The 19766-nt window shown below is 55.7% G+C and overlaps 3 protein-coding genes and 1 non-coding gene across 4 annotated transcripts; 3 read left to right on the top strand and 1 right to left on the bottom strand.

Moving 5' to 3' along the window:
* Nucleotides 1-2753: 2753 nt before the first annotated feature.
* Nucleotides 2754-6147, bottom strand: EIF4EBP2 (eukaryotic translation initiation factor 4E binding protein 2). The gene is made up of 3 exons (XM_032116298.1): nt 5953-6147; nt 5088-5264; nt 2754-5005 (listed from the first exon to the last, which is right to left on the bottom strand). The coding sequence occupies exons 1-3, from the start codon at nt 6089-6091 to the stop codon at nt 4974-4976; spliced, it is 348 nt and encodes a 115-aa protein (XP_031972189.1). The 5' UTR covers nt 6092-6147; the 3' UTR covers nt 2754-4973.
* A 75-nt stretch (nt 6148-6222) lies between these two features.
* TRNAE-UUC lies at nt 6223-6294 on the top strand. Its single transcript has one exon. It is a non-coding gene; the product is annotated as a tRNA-Glu (tRNA).
* A 715-nt stretch (nt 6295-7009) lies between these two features.
* LRRC20 (leucine rich repeat containing 20) lies at nt 7010-14337 on the top strand. The gene is made up of 4 exons (XM_032116297.1): nt 7010-7194; nt 8292-8441; nt 9906-10073; nt 13761-14337. Exons 1-4 carry the CDS (start codon nt 7113-7115, stop codon nt 13910-13912), a joined length of 552 nt encoding a protein of 183 aa, XP_031972188.1. The 5' UTR covers nt 7010-7112; the 3' UTR covers nt 13913-14337.
* A 1033-nt stretch (nt 14338-15370) lies between these two features.
* Nucleotides 15371-19429, top strand: NPFFR1 (neuropeptide FF receptor 1). Its single transcript, XM_032116296.1, has 4 exons — nt 15371-15504; nt 17153-17446; nt 18071-18170; nt 18527-19429. The coding sequence occupies exons 1-4, from the start codon at nt 15471-15473 to the stop codon at nt 19320-19322; spliced, it is 1224 nt and encodes a 407-aa protein (XP_031972187.1). The 5' UTR covers nt 15371-15470; the 3' UTR covers nt 19323-19429.
* The last annotated feature ends 337 nt before the right edge of the window (nt 19430-19766 follow it).

Below are 19766 nucleotides of genomic sequence, written 5' to 3'. Positions count from 1 at the left end.
GGGAGGGACCGGGGCGGGCACCGGGACGGGGCCGAGGGGCGTCCGGGACCGCCCCCCGCCCCGGGACACGCCCCCGGCACCGCCCCCTGCGCCCCCAGCGCCGCCGGGACACCCCGGGCCAGGGCACCGGCAGCTCGGGGACACCCGGCACGCAGCACCCGGTACCAGCAGCATCCCCCAAACACAGCCCTGTCCCCTCAGGAAGCCCTGACGTGCATCCTCAATCATCTCGGGGGCCCTCAGCACACAGCAACCCCCCAGCACACTGATCCTTCCATCATCTCCTGGTGACAAACCAGAGAGGAGTTGGGACAGAGAGGGGACTGTCAGACGCCACCACCCCAGCCAGGTCTGCAGTTTTGGGGGCATCAAGGTACTGCCGACACCTCTCAAAGCCAAAAAGTGGTTTTTTCTTCCCAGAAATGAGAGACAGAGATGTGTGTGATGGAAGCCCGGGCAAGGGATACTGGGCTGGATCTGGTGTGAGGTGACATGCAGGAACTGGTGTGAGGTGACACGCAGGGGGCCGCTGCCCCTCGGCTTTCAGAGAGCCACAGACTGTTTTGGGTTGAAAGAGACGTCAAACTTCAACTAATTCCACCTCCCTGCTGTGGGCAGGGACAATTTCCACTATCCCAGGTTGCTCCAAGCCCCCGTCCAACCTGGCCTGGGACACTTCCGGGGATCCAGGGGCAGCCACAGCTTCTCTGGGAAACCTGTGCCAGGACCTCGCCACACTCACGGGGAAGAATTTTTCTCCAATATCCCATCTATCCCTGCCCTCTGGCAGTCCAAAAGCATTTCCTCTTGTCCTGGCACTCCATACCCTTGTCCAAAGTCCCTCTCCAGCTCCCTTGGAGCACCTTCAGGCACTGAAAGAGGCTCTAAGGTCTCCCTGGAGCCTTCTCTTCTCCACATGAGCACCTCCTGCTCTCCCAGCCTGTCTCCATAGGAAGCATCAGGGCAGCTCCAGACCCCCAAGTCTCAGAGCCATCCCTCCTTGCTCGGGCCACACAGACTCCAGGGAAACAAGGCTGCTGCCCACCCGGCTGCTTCCCAGCACCCTACAGGCACCATGGTGGGCTCTTGCCATGGCTCCGCCAGGTCAGGTATCAGCAGGTCCAGCACCCAGCTCCGCTCATCTCCTGCTGGAGTCCGCCGCACAGAGTGAATCCATCAGGCGACATCAGGCTTCCCTCATTGCCATGGAAAGGTGCTATTTTAGCTAATCCATAAAAACCCCAGTCCTTTCAGCTCCCACCTGCCTTCCCACATCCCATTTGGGTTGAAACAGTGGCTCTCAGAGGCCCCAGGTAGAACCCCAACCCCACCTCCCCCTGAGCTGCCCCCAGCGTTACAGCCTTGCCCACACCCAGCACCACCCACAGCTGCCGTGCTGCTCCAAATCGGTATTTATGGGACACCAACATGGCAAAGGAAAAGGAGACAAGCGGCATTAACACGTTCACCGGCACTGGGAAGGAGGGCCAGGAATGTAAACGCAGCCCAGAGCTAGTCCGAAAATGGTAACAGCTGGAAAGCAGGGCTGGAAAGTTTGTTCATCGGGATCTGAGATCCTAGCCAGGCTCCCAGCATCCAGCTCAGCCAAAATACCCTGCCCTCAGCTGCTCTGCCGCAGTTACGGTCCTAGATTGAAATGTTACAACTTTAAAAATTGATTTTATTTTAATTCTCCGTTTTAAGATCTCAAATCAGTGTCTAGAAGCACACCAAAATCCAGGGGTACACACACACACACACACACACACACACACCCCTCACTAACGGAGCTTGGGGAGCTGGGATTCACAAATAAACAGCACCCCAAAATTTGGGAGGGAACCAGCTGTCACCGGCATTGCACGGGCAAAACCAGACCCAGGGAAAAGAAGCTCCCAAATGCCTCGTCAGCAACTTTCCCGTCGTGTTCCTCTCGGTACGCACGCTCCAAATTTCCCTGACGCTGCAGAATTAGACTGCTGCAGTATGAGCAGAATCCACGGGAGGTCATGGCAGGACCACTCCGAGTGCAGCCGAGGCAGGGTGCACCAAGAGGCCCCCCAAACCCTTGGAGACGCCCTCCCGGCTTCGCCCCTGGGATCTGAATGCTTTGGGAATGTGATGTGCCACTGTGGTATTTCACACACAGAGCCAAGGTGTCCTCAAGGGATGCATCCCCAAGAAGTGATGCTGGTGGTTTGCTGAGGCACCCACAAAAATTTGGGGGCACCCTCTGCAGCCAGAGGGAGGGGACATCCCACTGCTGCCATCCCTCACCACCCTAGTGGGGGAAAAGGCTTTTGCTGCTCAGACCCCTCCCCAATTAGAGTGGATGGTATAAAAGAGACTGACCTGGTTTTAAAAAATCTAAAAATGTATTAGTGTAATTTATTAACATATATTAATGGTGTCCCATCCCTGAAGGGTTCAAGGCCAGCTTGGTGGACACCTCCCACTAGACCAGGCTGCTCCAAGTCCCATCCAACCTGGCCTTGAACACTTCCAGGGATGAGGCAGCCACTAGAGAGAGGACAAATGATCAGTTTGGGACAGTTTTGCACATGGGAGACCTACGGGAAAACCAGGTTCCTCTGTGTGTGATATTTTGCAATTAAACCCTCAGCTGCTGGTTCGGGGTTTGACCTTTCCCTGCTCTCTGGGCGTGACTGGGGGACGGCCCATGAAGGGAGTTTCCTCCAAAGGGAAGGGAAAATTGTCCCCACCCCCCTGAATCATAGTCCAAATCACCTCGATTTAGTAGAACCAAGATATTTATTGATCTCACTGTAACAGCAACCACCGGCGAGAGCTTTTCTCCTCCCAAACACCTGCTTGAAGAGACGGTAAAAAACAACAGAAATCCCAAATGGATCCCTTGACTAGCAGAGGAACGCCCTGGCGAGGCCAGGCACTCCCTCCCTGCTCAGCCCCGAGCCCGCTTACAAAAGAGAACCGGGAGAAAGTCGCTAGGATGGGGAACGGAGACAAAAGGAGGTTGTGAAAGGGGGTGTTTAGAGAAAAAAAATAAATGGAAAAAATAAAAAGGTTTCCCTCCGGCTCCTGTCCATTAAGTCACATTGTCCTTGGATATTGTCTAATTATTTTTGGCTTGCAGAGCAGGTTTCCCAAAACGAGCAGCTGTGCTGAGGGCGCCAGGTCCCTGCATCCACGGTGGCTGTCCCCGCTCTGCCAAGGATATCCTTGCACCCTGCCCCTGCCCCTCCCTCAATCCGAGGGCCTAACCGACTTCCTAGGATCTTCTCGCTCCAAGGAAAATATATTTATTTATATATAATATATATATTTGTGTGTGTCTTATCACCACCCACCCACACGCAGATACATATTTCTACTCGCACTCACTCACTCGTGCGCCTACGGCGGCCGGGCTACGCGTTCACCTCGCCTCCCACGCGAGGGAAAGGATGGGAAAGACAACCCATTCCCTGGGGTTGTGCTTTTGCTTTTTCCTCTCCCACCCCCCTCCTTGTGAGAAAAGCAGCTGGAAGATGGGAGCTCGCCACCAGCGCTGCCCCGTGCCAAACACACCTAGAGAAATAAATTATGGGATGGAAAGTGCACAAAGCCTGTGGGATGTCCCTCTCCCCAGCACGGGTCCCCAGGGTTGGGTACCAAGGTGAGGGGCGACCCCAGCAGGGGAGGGAGGATGGATGGAGCAGGCACTCAGGTGGGGGCTGATAAAATGGCACTTGAGAAGGTTGTGGAGCTGGTGATGGCTCCCAACAGGCAGTAAAAAATCGAAACTGGGGGGGCTGGTGGGATTAGGGGGTGCAGCCCAGCACCACTGCGGCCACGCACGGCCTTGCCCAGCGCTGCTTGTCAGGGCGAGACTCGCACGGAGGGAGCGGGAAAATTAAATCCCATCTCCAGGGGAGGCTCAAGACAGCCATGCCATGCCAGGCTGGCAAAGGGGAGGTTAACGTGGAAATGCCTTATCCACGACAGCATGCTCCGGATGGGAGAAATCCCATCCTGAAAACTTAAGCAGAGGATGGCATCGATGGCAGCACCCTGAGAGCAGAGCGCCCCATCCCTGTGGTGTCTGGCGAGCCCCCGCAGCCCCCAGGGACACCCAGTGATTCCTGAGACATCCAACGGCGCCAGAGGGATCTCCCCCCTGTGGGATTCACATTTTAAAGGGCCGGGGGGTAAAAAAAAACCCGAGCACTACAAGCACTTCTCCAGAGGCATTTGGCCCCAGCCCGGAAGGAGTCGTTGAGGGTAAAGTGCCCCTTTTTAGTACCAAAAAAATAAAAGCAAGGGGGTTTTATAACATATGGCTACATTGCTGTGAGTCCTGGCTGGTGGGTTGGGGACACAGCCCCTCGCTGGAGGGCCAAGATGGAAAAAGTCTGGGTAGGAGGGATGTGAGCACGCTGGCTGATGCCATCAGGGACTACACCGGACCCCTGGAGCACTGAAGGAAATGGGCTCCCAGCGTCATCCTCCGCTGAATGCCAGCACAACCCAGGGGAACTCAAAAAATACCCTCCCCTGGGGCGCGAGCAGGCGCACGGTTTTAGGAGTGGTGTTTCCCCCTCCTCCTGACAGGCTGCCCAAATTTTCCAGGAGAAGGGGTGACGCAGCTCCAGAACACCAAGCTGCTGGCAGTGGGTGGTTTGGGTAACAAGAGGGGAATTTTAGGGCAGCAGAAGAGGCAAAGGGATGTTTTAAAAAGAAGCCTGGTGGAGATCAGGCTGCTGGCGGGAGGAAGAGGAGGAACAGGGCCGGATCCAGAAGGGATGCTCCGTCCGGCACATGCTGGGACCAGTCACCCGCAAAAGGGGAGAAGACAGAGCTGCACTCCCCCCAAAAAAAGAGGGGGAGGAGACAGGCGGGGAGGGAGACACTGGTGGGGACCGCTGCCACCTCCGCCTTGCCGGGACGGATCCTGCTAAGCCGAATGGGGGGTGCACAGGTCTGGGGAGTCGCTGCCTCTCCGTGGTTCCCACTCAGATATCCATCTCGAACTGAGCATCGTCCCCTGGCAAGAGGCAAGGAGAGCAGTGTTAGGGGGCTTCTCCTCCACCCCAAATCCGCCCTGCCCCACCCTGGGGGTCCCTTACCCATGGATGGCTTGCCCTCCTGGTGGTTCAAGCTGTTGGCGTCCGCTTTGGTCTCCTCGCCGGCCTCGCCGGGGCTGGTGACGCCGGGAATATTGGGGAGGTGACAAGGCGGGGTCTTGGCCATGGGGGAGTTGCGGCGGTCCAGCAGGAACTTGCGGTCGTAGATGATCCGGGTGCCTGGGGGGAGGACGGGAAGAGAGTGGGGGAATCCGGTTCGGCAGCGCTTGTTTGCTGAAGGAGTTTCCCGGCGGGACGGGCGCCCCGGCCAAGGTTCTCCGCCAGGGATCGGCGGGGAGGGCTGGGGGGAGTGCGCCGCCGCTCTGCCCGCTCTTATCTGGGCACGACAGGCGATAATTCGGCGCTGGCCAAACACCCCGGCGGCAACTGGGTCCCGGCTGTCCCGGGGCGCTCAACGCTGTCCCGCCGCAGAGACCTGGCAAACTCACGGCAGGGGTGGGAACGCGTCCCGGGGATGCCGATGGATGTGGCACCCCGAAATACCACGCGTCCCTCTCCCCTGCACACGGACGAGGCACGTCACGACCCCGCGGTGCCGGGGCGGGGTCGGGCCGAGGCATCGAGTCCCCGGTGCCCGGGTCCCACCGGGAACTTCCTGCCACCCCGTCCCGGGATCCAGCTGCCACCCCGCCGGGACCCTCCGCGCTCCCGGTACGTCCCGGAAAAACAATAAACCCATCTCCACGCGTGTGCTTCGAGGAGAACAGGCGGCAGACGCTATAGATCAGCGACATATAGGCGGGATATAGGCGCGATAGGCACGGCGCTCCCGCGACACGCGGCGGTCCCGGCGCGGGCTGGCCCGGGCGCGCTCCCCCGGAGGCCCCGGCGGGCGCGGCGCTTTTACCTCCCGGTGTGGTGGAGAAGAGCGTCCCGCCGGGGGTGGTGCAGTAGTCGGCGGGGAGCTGCGCGGCGTCGCTGAGCGTGACGGTGCGGGTGGGGATGGCCCGGCTCTGGCTGGGCTGGCGGCCGCCTGCGGACGACATGGCCCCGCTCGGCCCCGCGCTTTGTCCCCGCCGAGCGGCGCGGGCGGAGCGGCCCCGCCCCGCCCCCCTCACCGCCCCCTCACCGCCGCCGGCAGGGGGCAGGCGCGGCGCCGCGCGAGGCTCTCTGCGCCTCCCACGTGGTCTAGCGGTGAGGATTCCTGGTTTTCACCCAGGCGGCCCGGGTTCGACTCCCGGCGTGGGAAGACCGGTCTTTTCTTTTCTTGGGGGGAATGGGGTGCGGGAGGCGGTGTTTTGCCGTTCCGTCCTGTACGGGATTGTTTTGGCTAGACAGCTCTTTTGTTAGAGCTGAATAAAGTCACCGGGAAAAGGAATGGATCAACATATCCCAAACCAGGAAAGGGGATGCATCCCCAAATCCCAAAAAAGGAAATGGGGTGCATCCCCATATCCCATATCAGGAGAGGGGATGCATCCCCGTGTCCCACACCAGCAAAGGGGATGTATACCCATATCCCATTCCAGGGAATAGCATTCATCTCCATATTCCAAACCAGGAAAAGGGCATGGATCCCTATATCCCAAATAAGGAAACGGGTTGCATCCCCTCATGCCAAACCAGGAAAGGGCATGCATCCCCACGTCCCGCACCAGGAAAAGAGACGCATGCCCGTATCCCAAACCAGGAAAATGGCATATCCAATACCAGGAAAGGGGATGCATCTAAATATCTCAGACCAGGAAAAGGGATGCGTCCCCATTTCCCAAACCAAGGAAGGAGATGAATCCCCAAATCCCATGCCAGGAAAGGAGATACATCCCCATATTCCAAGCCAGGGAATAGGAGGCATCTACATACCCCAAAAGTACCATCCTGGAAAGGTGGGAATCTCGCCCCTGAGGGACATGCCAGCCCCAGCACAGCCTCCCTCCCTCCCCTGGGAACACTGATCCCGCCGGTTATTTTTAGCATCCATCTCCCAGAGGCCAGAGTGGCTGGTTTCTCCCTCCAGCCCTGGATCCCCCAGCCCGAAGCGCATTCCCGGCGGGACCGGCCGCCCGCATGCACAAGAGGATGGGCGAGGCAGTCGCCCGGGTGGCCAGGAAGGTGAACGACACGGTGGAGAACAAAGCGGATTCCCTGGGTAAGCCCGGCGCCCCGTCCCGGCTCCCGCTCGGGGCCCGGACAAGGATCGGGTATCCGGGAGCAGGGCTCTATTTTTCACTGCCACGGTCTAAAAAAAGCTGTCGGCGTTCCCTCCCCGCGGCTCTGGAGAAGGGAAAGGCTCCCCCAAAGGGCCCTCGGGCTCCCAGAGTTAGAGCAGGTTCACACATAGTCCCATGGGATATGTCCCTCCTTGCAAGCAGTGGCAGGAGCAGATTTTTCCCCATGTTGCCTTGTCAGATTTGTGTTTTCCCCAGTTTCCCCATTTCCAGCTGATATCTGACAGTGTGGCACAGTTCATCAAAGGCGAAAGATGAAAACCACTCATTTTTATTCCCGCTGGACTCCCAGCCCTGGGATATAAATCAGTGTCTGCCGGGAGCTGGAGCTTCATTGCTCAGGCTCTCCACATCCTCCTGAGAGAAACGTGGGAGGATGGAGCTCGCTCCATCAGCCCCCGCAGTGGCTTTGGGGAGGGGGCAGGAAGCAGAGCCCATCCCGGGGCTGGGATACAGGGCTTCCACCCCTGACATCTCCTGGGAGGGGAAACAGAAACAACTCAGGACAAAACCAAAAGGCCACGAGCTGAGAAGCACAACCAAATCTTTTTCCCCTCCCCACTGCTTGCCATGGGACAACCACCCATGACCAGAAGGCCAGGGGAAATCCAGCCAGGAGCACGCCCAGGGAAATCCCTGCTCCATCCCCATCAGCGGTGGAAGAAGCATCCCTGCTCTGCTCAGCTATCCCCAGGGAATTAGGGACTCAGGGGAGCAGGATGACTGAAGTTATTAGACATGGGCAGGCTGGCTGGGGGTTTCCGAAAGGACGGTGCAGCCTGGAAGTCATTGCAATGTGATTTAGGGTTGAACACCTAAGTCAGAACAACCTTGGCATTCCTGATGGGATTCAAACTCAAAGTTTGTGGAGGTGACTGCCAAGATCCCCGTAATGGATAGGAGTACACAGGGCACAGCACTCGGGCAAATCGAGGATGAAGAGGTGGAAAACCAGGGGGATCCATGGCTCCATCCCAGCTGGTTGCACTATGAGGTGCCTGGGTCTCTCTGTGCGCAGATCTGGCCAACTGCAAACTGATGGCCTTCCCCGTTGGAATCTACAAAGCCATGAGGAGCGTCACCGAGGGGATCCATCGCATCTCCCTGGCCAACAACGAGCTCAAGTCCATCACTAGCCGATTCGTCACCACCTTCAGCCAGCTGACAGGTAAGGGACAGCCACTTCCAGTCCTCTGGGACACTCAAGGAACCCCCGGGTTGCTGCAGGGGGGGCAAAGCACCTGAGAGTCTCCCCTGAGCTCATACCCCATTACAAGCATTAGTTCAGACCCAAAAAATCCATTTTTCCTTATACTTTCTGCCCCTTGAAGGAAGAGGACACTGGTTCTGCTCTCACCCACCCTCCCAAACTGGTATCAGGCTGCTCCGGGGTCACTCATCGCCCTCCAGCTCCCTCCAAGGATGGGGCTGGGGATGGAGGGGAACAGGAAAGGCAGCCTGGGGATAACGGGGCATGGCAGAGACGGGGCAATCCAGGCTGTGCTGGCCAATTAGTCCTCATCTGAAACATCAGTGAGAGTTAATCACTGCAGGAGAGGGGAACGATCATCAGCACCACGGGGACACCTCCCTGTGGAGCCCAGAGAAAGCAGCCAGAGGCTAATCTGCTAAAAAATGGCCATGCAAGCACCCAGAGCATCCAGTATCACAGTATTGGACACCGGGGACAGTGCTGGGGATGCTCTGGCAGCTTCTAAAATCAATTTTGTTGCTACAACGTACCACACAAATGCCACTGCGGTGGGTGCCTGGGGAGGCTTCCCTTGTTCTGGAGCCGGAGCATCATCTGTGAGAACACCCCTAGGCCAGGGAAAGGAAACTCATCGAGCAAAGGAAATCAATTTTCATTTTCTAGACAGCACAACAGGCCCTGAAGGGAAAAAAATGGCCTTGTTCCCCAGCAAGGGCTTTGCTCCACCAGTGAAGCAATCACTCTGGCAATGAATGTGCTGGGTCTCAGCGGGAACAGACGCCCCAGGGCTGGGGACAGGCTGAATAAGGCAGGACCTATAAATACCAGGTATTAGCAGGGGCGGGGCAGCTTGTGTGTGTATTTATAGTGCAGAAAGCCCTGTGCCACTGGAGAAGGGCACTGGGACAGGGGGATTTGGGTTTTGTTCCCAGGAGTGCTGCTCCTGGCCCCACAGCTCATTTCTGGGGCATCACAGAAAAAAAAGCATCACAGACGGGTAAACTGTGGAGAACAGATATTTTTCACATATAAGACCCACCACTGTTTATCCCTCAGAAGGGGTTCAGGCACATGAATAAAGAGAGCCATGACAAATGTCCATCGGGGAGGTAATTGCACTGACTTTATCAGGAAATATTCCTTATTTTTTACAGACCCTGCTTGCAAAAGACTGCCCAATTTCATTAGCAAAGCCTGAGGCAAGCAACAAAAACATCACTCCTGAAAGTGGTATTCCCAGCAGGCAAAACTACAATGGTAATCACGGAAAACAGCAGAAAAAGAGCCCAATTTTTGGAGCTGGAATCCCACTAAGGGAGCTGGCAGTCCACGGGGGACAGAGGCTGTAAATCAAGCCGTGCATTAGTTATTTTCCCATCTTTTCCCTGGCATCCCACCACCTCCCTTCTCTCTTCCCAGAGCTCAACCTGGCAGGCAATTACCTGCACCGCCTGCCCGAGGAAATCACCTCCCTGCAGCACCTCCGGGACATCAACCTCTCCCGCAACAGGTTCCGGCGCTTCCCGGAGCCCTTGGCCACCGTCCCCACCCTGGAGACCATTGACCTGGAAGAGAACGAGATCGCAGGTGAGAAGGACCTTTTCCCACTGGAAAAAGGTGATTTAGCATCAGCCGGGGGGTGATGCTAAAGAGTCAGAGCCTGGTTAGCCACTTGCCTTTCCTGGTGTTTCCACCGCCTCCCAGGGAAAAGCTTTTGCAGGCACAGTGGGAGTCAAGCCCCATTCGAGCTGCCCTGTTCACCACGCTGGGGTGGAGCTCTTAAAGGCACCTCCAGCTGGGGTGACCCAAAATCTCCAGATTTCATTAAAATACCAGAGTTGATTGCAGAACCCGGCCCCGGGAATGCTGGGCTGGGATGTTTACTGCCAAGCTTAGCAAGGACACGAGCCCACCTGGACATTTCCCAGAGCAAACAGGAGCTGTTTAACACTACAAAATCCCCTAAAAATTAAATTAAAGGAATGGCAAGAGATGCTCATCCCTCAACCCTGCAGCGGGACGAAAATCTTTCATGTGCAAAAGCTGAAGCCTTTGGAGTCTCCAAAAGCTGGGCAAAAGGGGCAGCTGCTGTACACAGATAAAAGGGGATTTATTTAGGATGCAGCTTTCAAAGAGCCCGGGCTGGAGCATCCCACAGCCCCCACGGATCCCCAGGGAGGCGAATATCGGAGCCCACTCAATGTTGCTGTTTTATCTGGGATTGCTTCAGCTGCTCTGGGAAAGCTGCTCCCTGCAACATGAGTTTTATGAACAGCCTCACATCAGCTGCTCCCTGGCTCTGCCCGTAGAAGCACTGGGATTAAAAACTGCTTCCATAGGAGCCAGAGAAAGACACGGCCTCTCCTCACCCCCTTTTTCTCTCCCACCTCCCAGAGAGAGCTGTCTCACTTTTAATTCTCTCCATCACTTTTTGAGTTGAAATGACTGATTTCAATCCGACGTGGTCTCCAAAGAGCATTTTTCCCACTCGTTTTGTGCAAGCAGGATGCTGCAAGGAGGGAGTGCAGCTTTTTGGTGCCTCATTCCCTGCTAAAATGCAGGGAGGAAAGGCTGCACCCAGGGTTGCACCCAGCCAGATTGATCCTGGGGGAGGGGGTGGCTTGAGAACTTGGCTGCCAGGGTTGGTCACCTCCCACCAGGCTCCCCTCGGCTGGGAGGTGTCCTCCAGATGTGGGGAAAGTGAAAACAGAGTAAAATTTAACAATTTCAAGCTAAAATGTTGTAAGGATATGTCTGAGTAGTGCACACGATGCTGTCTGGCTGCAGAAATAGGTGACATGAGCTTATTTTACACATTTTCTGGAAAGGGAAAAGGTAGAGCCCAGAAAGCCAGAGGGTTTCAGCCCATTTTTCCAAGGAAACAAAATCCTGGGCAATCACATTGCTCCTGCCAGCCCTTCCCAAATAGATTCCAGGCTCCCCTGCACGTGAACTCGTGTTTATAAGGTCTCAGATCCCCTGGTTTGTGGTCCTGGGCCAGTGCTGGTCCTGCCTGTCCTCTGCCATCCCAGGGATGCTGGAGAGGCTCCTGCCAGGGCTGCAAACCCGATTTAAAAGCTCCTGCTGAAAAAGGGCTGAGTGACCTGCTAAGACATATTGAACTGGAGGCAGTAGGTAATGTTTTCCAAAGGGAAACAGGAGTAAAAGGCAGATTAATTAATGCCTGCCTGGAGCCTGTGGGCTCTGTGAAAGGAGACATTCGGTGCCACAAGCCACCCTTTTCACCTAAATAAGCTCTTAACCCTGGACTGTAATTATGTGTATATTACTGTCAGAGCTTTTAACTCTTTCCCTGATTATTAGAGTGATATCAAACGAGCTTTTTAAGCTCCCAGATCCATGGGGATGTTTTGGTGCCTGGAGCTTCAGCTTCTCTTCCCCTTATTGCTTGATTAATGGTTTAATAGGGATGTTGTTGAGACTGCTGCCAAGGCTGGGGAGGTCACTGCTGGGGGCAACTCTGGTTATTGTCATCCTGAGAATGTCGAGATGGGACAAAGGGGATTGATTTCAAACTGAGAGTACAGTTAGATGGGATATTGGGAAAAAATTCTTCCCTGTGAGGGTGATGAGGCACTGGCACAGAGAAGCTGTGGATCCCTGGTAGTGTCCAAAGCCAGGTTGGATGGGGCTTGGAGCAACCTGGGATAGTGGAAGGTGTCCCTGCCTCCATCCAGGGGGTGGAACTGGATGAGCTTGAAGGTCCCTTCCAGCCCAGACCATTCCATGATGGTGTCACTCGCTTATTGTCACATTCTGCTTTAATTATGTAAATGCCTTTTCCCTCCCTGTTTTTTGCTCAACTGGTGAAGCCAGTTGAAGGCTCAGATGCAAGTGCCTCATCCACTGGGAAGGCAGCAAGTGATGCTTTGGGTTGTCTTTAGAGGAATTTGTGGCTCCCATGGCACAACCCTACAGCTACAGGCTGCACTGTGTGCCCTGCCTGTCCCTTCATGCCAGGGGTGAATCACTGCTCCTTACCTGGAATTAAGGTGCAGAGCTGAGCTGTTCCCAGCCTGGGAAGGTCTTGGTCCCTAAAATACTTTCCTTAACTCCCTAAGTTAAGCAAAATGAGCGAAAGCACTTTTAAATTTATCATGCTGCATGAGAGGATGATTAAACTTCTTATTCTCTGCTGCATTAGAAGATGATTAAATAGGAAGACCTATGAAAAAAAAATGTGCATCAAGGGGAAAAAAAAAAAAGCAAAATGATAGAGGGGAATGGCAATGAACAAATCTACCATGAAGAAGAGTTATTAAAAAAATTCATGCGAAGCTCTGCCTGAGGAGAGATGCACTCCTAGGGAATTTGTGTATGGAAAATAGCACCATTTTCTGGAAAAGAAAGAGCAAAAAAACAAAGGTGTCAGAGTGTTTGAGTCTTTTTCCAGCATAAAATAAGTTTCATGGTTTAAAAATCACATAATCATCTACCAGATATAATTACAACACCACGATTCTGCTCCAGGTGCTGGCAGAAGAAACAGGAGCTGGGATATAAAAGGCTCTTGTCATTTTGGTGGCCAAATTAAAAAGAAATTGGTTTTTATAAATCAGACAGATGGGCTTTGCAAGCCCAAAATATTGTGAATTGTAGCAAAAAAGCTAAATCTATCACCTTTTAATGAGCTTAATGGTTATGTTTTCATATCAGTCTCATTCCTCTGCTCTCAGTGGATTCACATTGGGACCATCCAGGAGACCTGCGCCTTTTCTTTAACGCAGAGTTTGTAAATGTAATGTTTTCTAAAGGACAACACCCAATTCATGGAAATTGCAAAATAGAAGGGTGCCTGTTGATGGCTGAGAGCCATTTTGCAGCCTATCCAACGAGGGCAAAGACCACGTGCCCTCCTGTTAGCTTGGAGAGGGCTCCTGGGCATTGCAACACCAGGAATAAAATCAGGGAATAAGTCTTTGAATCCCAGTTTAGGGTCCCAGCAGGGGTTTTATTAGGACTGGGAGAACTGGAGGGCAGTGCCCACATCGGATATCTCGGTGTTTGCACCTTGCCAACACTTTCCATAGAATCACAGGGTCATTTAGGTTGGAAAAGACCTCTAAGATGATCGAGTCCAACTGATAACCATTTGCCTGAGCAGTTGGACAAATTAATATTTCACTGTGCTTCTCTTTTGATCAAAGCCTGCAGACCAGCAGGAGCAGGGTTTGCTGCAGGCTGTCCATCAAGCGCAGCTTTCATCCCTTCCTCCCCTCCAGGATGGATTCTCACCTCCGTGCTCTTTTCCAGAGGTGCCGACGGATCAATTGGCCTCCATGGCATCCCTGCGGAGCCTCAACCTGCGGGCGAACCCTGTCGGCCCCGAGGTGCGGCTGCTGGTCCGGCCCCTCGTTCCCTTTGACCTGCTGCTGTCTCCAGAGGAGCCCATCCCTAAAGCCTGACAGGATCCCGGGGTGCCCGAGCTGTCCCAAGGGGTGACTGCCCACGAGAGTGGTTTGGCTTAGGTCAGTCCCCGCTATGCCCCTGTTTCTGTCCCAAAGCTGCAGCCAGCAGGTCCCAAACCCGAGCGAGTGCCTCATTTTTCCTAAATTAAAAGCAAGCAGTGGGGCTCCCCCGTGAAGGGATGGCTCTGCCCGATCCCGACCCAAGGAATCTCCTGCTTATGTGTTTTGGGGATGCGGAGGAGCTGCAACACTTGTGGTGGGAGGTGTGGGTGAAGTTGCAGAGGGAGCTGGATGTTCACCCTCCCACCTGGGCAGTGATGGCAAGCAGCTGGGATGGTGGAGAACATCCCTGCGGCTGTAAGGGCTCTCCCTGGAATTGCTGACGTGGTGTGCCAAGTGCCTGATTAAATGCTTTCCTGTTACTTCAGGGGGTTTGTATCTGATTAAATTCGAATCACCAGTCTTGTCCTTAAAGCAGCCCCTTCACAAAGCTGCTCACTGCAGCCTCCAGCTGGATTCTGCCCAGACCCAAGGAGTATTTCCCTGGAAAATTCCTTGTTTTCAAAGGAATTTTTTTCCCTTCAGTTTTTTTTTCACCGTGGAAATCAAAGCAATCCAATGCCAGCGGGTGCCCACACTCTGCTCACCCCGTGGCTGTCCCCAGAAGTGTGTGCCCACCTCTCAGGTGCTCTGGGTCCTCAAGTTGTGCTGATTCCCTTCCCACAAAGAAGTATCCTGGAGACAGTGGCTTCTCAGTGGCAGGGAGGACACTTCCAAGCACACCCATGTCCCTTAGCAGCTGGCTGCTGCTGCAAAAAAAAACCTCCTGGGAGAAACTCCAGGTGTTATCGCAAAATGCCTTGTTTAAACATCTCCCTTGTTTGTTCCCTCGGGTATTTAAGGGACAAACACTTCCCAAAGGTGTGTGCTGGCTGGAGACAGCCAGGAATGGTTAATCCTGTAAATATTTTACTCCTAGACTTGCCAAACTTTCGTAAAAGATTATGGTAAGAGATGTTGGGAACGCCGGAGTTGAGTGGAGCGGCCTGGAGCCAGGACCAGCATCCCTAAACATCATGTTGCTTTTCTCTGTGTGGGGGTTGAGGGATGGGGGATCTCCCCAATTGTCTTGAGGCTCCTGGCGTATTTTCCCCCCCGGGATGGACAGGGGCGCTGCTGGGGACACCGGCCATCAGCTGCCAGCATCAGTGTGGGGACCTCGGCGGCAGCGAGGGGACACAGACCGCGACCCCCCCAGGGAGAGAACCGGCTCCCTCCCTCTCCTTGCCCTCCTTGGCTGCCCGCCCCCGCGCTGCCTCAGCCGCGGGGGCTGCGTGCGGGTCCCCCAGTAGCCATGGCGATAGGAGGCTGTTCCCCCCCGCGCCCCCTCCCCTTCTCCGCTGCAGCCGGCGAGCAGCCGCAACCGGCGCGGCGGCACCGCGGCGGCGGCACCGGGCTCCGGACCGGGCGGGAGGGACGGAGGGAGGGACGGGGGCGAACTGCGCCCCCTCCCCGGGCAGCAGATCGCCTCCGGCGGTAGCCCCCGCATGCAGCGATGCAGCCCCTAGAGCCGGGTCGGGCCGGCGGAGGTGAGTGCCAAGACCTGATCTATTTTATCCCCCAAAAAAGCTATGCGCCCCTCATCCCAGCCCCCTATTCCATCAGACCAGCCTCTCCCTGCGGTGGCTTCCCACAGCCAGGCAGGGAGGCAGGTGATCCATCGCCCCCCGTCCGGTCCCCCCATCCCCTTGTCGCCACGTCCGAGATGTCAGTGCTGAGCTCAGGACGCCTGCATCGATCCATCCGTTCCTCCACCCATTCATCCATCTATCCACTCATTCATCCATCCAGCACCAACCCGGGTGCTCAGCAGCCCCTTATGTTCCTTTCCCCATCTTCCAGCTTGCTTTTAAGACCACCTCCAATTCCATAGGATGCCCACCTCCTGCTCATGCTGCACTGCAGCCCCAAAAGGTAAAGTCCAGCAAAGTTTTAGGCTTAATATCACAGGTTTCGGGCAATCTCATTGCAGTCTTTGTTATTGCTCCTGCTTACAAAGCTGGTTCATGCATTTGATACCGACTATCTGGAGACTCTTGCCCCCTCGATCCTGCTACTCCCTTGACTCTCCAAGAAGCTCCTTCTCCTGTGTCAGCTGCAACCCCCCCCCAGCGCCTTTCTGAAGCCCCACTGGAAATGTGTTGCCCAAATCCTGCACCCAGGACTGGGGTATTAGGGGTTGGATAGGGCCCTCCTGCCTGCTGGAACCCTGAGGAAGCCGGTGGTCCCAGTGGCTGGGAAAAGCGTCTTGGCTAGCAAGCTGAGCACGGGCATCGGCACAGGGATAGGGGGATGCTCCAGCTGCCCATCACACCGCGCCGTGGAAGGGCTGTCTCAGCGTAGAGCTGGCCTGCAGGCTCTTGGGCTGAGCCTTAAAGCCAAAATGTGCCTTTTCTTGCCTCAACACTGCAGCCTGGATTCTCCCGGAGCCAGTCCCGTCACCGCTGCAGGCAGCTCCTGCCCACGCCCGGCATCCTCCCGCATCCCTGCCTGCGCAAGGCTGGGGAAGCCCGAGGGTGGGAGCTGCAGAGAGCGGCTCCCCGTTAAACCTGTAGTGACAAAATGCCAGCCCCGCGCCTCCACCAGAAGCTCCCAGATAATGATCAGAATTATAATTATCGCTTCAGACGGGAGGGGAGGGGAGGGTGTCCTCTGCCCCAGCCCCTTTCCCTTGGTTATTGCGGCTTCGCCAGGGAGAATAAGATCTTGCTGAATATTGAACTGTAAACCTTGGAAGCACAAGGAGAACCCGGGGGCAGGGATGCTCCCAGGCCAGCCGTGACTGGGACCACACGGATACAGCTCCCATAAGGCCGGAGCAGTGGAGTGTCGGGGTGTGGATTTGTCTTCCTTGCACCATCCCTAAAAAAGGCCCATGAGATCAGGGTGTCTTCTGGGTTGCTCTAATTCCTCATCAGAAGAATGATACAAATAATAATGATATCAAATAATAATGATGTAAAATAATAATTCAGCCGAGGTGCTGCAGATCCTTGAGCTGTGTAACCCAAGGAGGAGGAAACTTGCTGGGGCACTCCGATGAGTCCAGCAGGACATGTCTCAGCCAGCCTGGGCTCTGGAATAAACACGAAAACCCACCTCTGGAGGCATTAAGAAATGGAGGCAATAATTGCTTTATTCTCCCCTGGCTTCATTTTCCTGCCTTCCCTTCCCCAGGCCCTTCCAATGGCACCTGGTGGCTCAACTCCAGCACCAGCCACCTCCTGAGGGAGAACTACACCTTCCTGGCGTACTACCAGCATTCCTCCCCCGTGGCCTTCATGTTCATCCTGGCCTACACCTTCATCTTCCTCATGTGCGTGATCGGCAATGTCCTGGTGTGCTTCGTTGTGGTGAAGAACCGCCAGATGCGCACAGTCACCAACATGTTCCTCTTCAATCTGGCCATCAGTGACCTGCTGGTGGGCATCTTCTGCATGCCCACCACCCTGGTGGACAACCTCATCACAGGTGAGCAGGACAGAGGAAGGGGCGAGACACAAGGAATGGAGAGAAAGTGTCCTCTACACAAGTGGGAAACATCCTCTTTTGGTTTTTTGAGGTTTTGGCCATTTGTGGCAAAATAAGTTTGACTCTAATGCTGCATTTGCGTATTTGAAGTTCAGCCATTCTTCACCAAGCAACACTGAAAAGAACTCCTATTCTTCCTGCATCCACCTTCTCCCGTGCTGGCTCAGCTCTGCCTTTTGACCTTTCCAAAGATAAGGGAGCTGGGTGGGTTCAGCTGCAGCAGCAGCCAGGCTATAGGGCAGGGTTTGTCTTTATTGATTATGGGGTGTGATTTATTTATTGCCTTGGTATTGGGGTCAAGGAACAAGATGAAAGTCCTGACTGAGGATCCCAAAGGTGGTAGGAAAAATGACAGCCACCATGTTCCTTGAGTTTATAAGTGTAATGTGCAGCCCAGTTTTGGGGTTCTTCTCCAATGATCCGTGCTGCTAAAGGCGATCTCCATACAAGCCCTCTGTTAGGGCAGGATTTAGCATCCCCCAGCAACAACACAGCGGATGGGGACATCTGTAAGTGGCTGGGTGAGCCAGAGGCTCCTACAGCCTCCGCGGTGTCCCCTCACAGGTTGGCCCTTTGACAACACCATGTGCAAAATGAGCGGCCTGGTGCAGGGCATGTCTGTCTCCGCCTCCGTTTTCACGCTGGTGGCCATCGCTGTGGAGAGGTACGTTGGCATGGGAATGTGGGGACATGGGGATCAAGCCACCTCCAGCAGGTCCAGGTGTCCTGTGTGGTCTCCATTGTGGGAAAGCTCCTGGGAGTGTCAGGAGCCCGTCACAGCTCTCCAGGAGGACCACAGAGCTGTCCATGGAGCATTCCAGCAAGGTGTCCTTCCCCACACGGGGCTGAAAACACCAAAGCTGGAGACACCCCAACCTATCTCTGCCACCAAAAGCCACGTGTAAAGAGCAACCCACCTCACCCTCCATTCCCACCCCCAGGTCCTGGCTACCCTCCTCTCCCAGGGATGTCCCTGTCTCCCAGGGATGCCCAAAGCCACCACCATCTGTCCTCCCACAGGTTTCGCTGCATCGTCCACCCCTTCCAGCAGAAGCTGACGCCGAGGAAAGCCCTGCTGACCATCACCATTATCTGGGTGCTGGCTCTGCTCATCATGTGCCCCGCTGCCATCACCCTGACGGTCACCAGGGAGGAGCACCACTTCATGGTGGACACCTACAACAACTCCTACCCTCTCTACTCCTGTTGGGAGGCCTGGCCCGAGACAGGGATGAGGAGGATCTACACCACTGTCCTCTTCTCCCACATCTACGTGGCTCCCCTCGCCCTCATCGTCATCATGTATGCCCGCATCGCCTTCAAGCTCTTCAAGTCGGTGGCGCCTGCCCACGGCGGAGAGGAGCCGGAGGGGAGAAGGATCTCCCGGAGGAAGGCCAAGGTCATCAACATGCTCATCATCGTTGCCCTCTTCTTCACCATCTCCTGGCTGCCCCTCTGGACGCTGATGCTGCTGACGGACTATGGGCGGCTGAGCGAGGGCCAGCTCCGCCTGCTCGCCGTCTACATCTACCCCTTCGCCCACTGGCTGGCCTTCTTCAACAGCAGTGCCAACCCCATCATCTACGGCTACTTCAACGAGAACTTCCGGCGGGGCTTCCAGGAGGTCTTCAGGGCCCCCCTCTGCTCACTCCACTGCCACCGCAGGCCCTACGCCCCCCGGAGCCACGGCTGTGGGACCCTCTTCAGCACCCGCAACCGCATCTTCACCCAGGCACGAACCAGCGACTCGCCAGCCGTGTCCGAGTCAGGGCCGCTGGCCCCGCGCCGCGCTGGTGTCCCTGCGTGGGACGGCTGAGGAGTCGCAGCCACCAAACCACTCTGGACCAAGGGCTTGCGGGGCGGGCAGTGGGGATTTGCCGTGTTATGGCCAAGAGACATGGAAATAAAGGTGTGTCCTACTGATGCCTTGTCCCTAGCTTGGCTCCTCCACTTCCCCCATGGCACCCTCCAGAGGGCCCCCAGCCGAGCCTGGGCCCTGCCAGAATTCCCTTTACCCAGTCCCAGTCCAGGCATGGGGCCAGGGAATGCAGGGATCCAGGAGAAGGGAGGGAGAAGGGGCCATCCTGTGCCGTGCTTGGCCATGCCACGGAGAGGCATGCAGCACCATGCTGTGCTGCACCAAGCCATGCCATGCCGGACCATGCCAAACCATGCTGCCATGGCCATGCCAGGCAGGACCAAGCCATACTGTGCTGGAGCATGCTACCCCATGCTATCATGGCCACGGGGAATGGACCAT

Source organism: Corvus moneduloides, chromosome 8 (assembly GCF_009650955.1).
Source record: "Corvus moneduloides isolate bCorMon1 chromosome 8, bCorMon1.pri, whole genome shotgun sequence".
Lineage (NCBI taxonomy): Eukaryota > Metazoa > Chordata > Aves > Passeriformes > Corvidae > Corvus > Corvus moneduloides.
The sequence above is the reverse complement of the archived record's forward strand: the minus strand, read 5'-3'. Positions and strand labels throughout refer to the sequence as shown.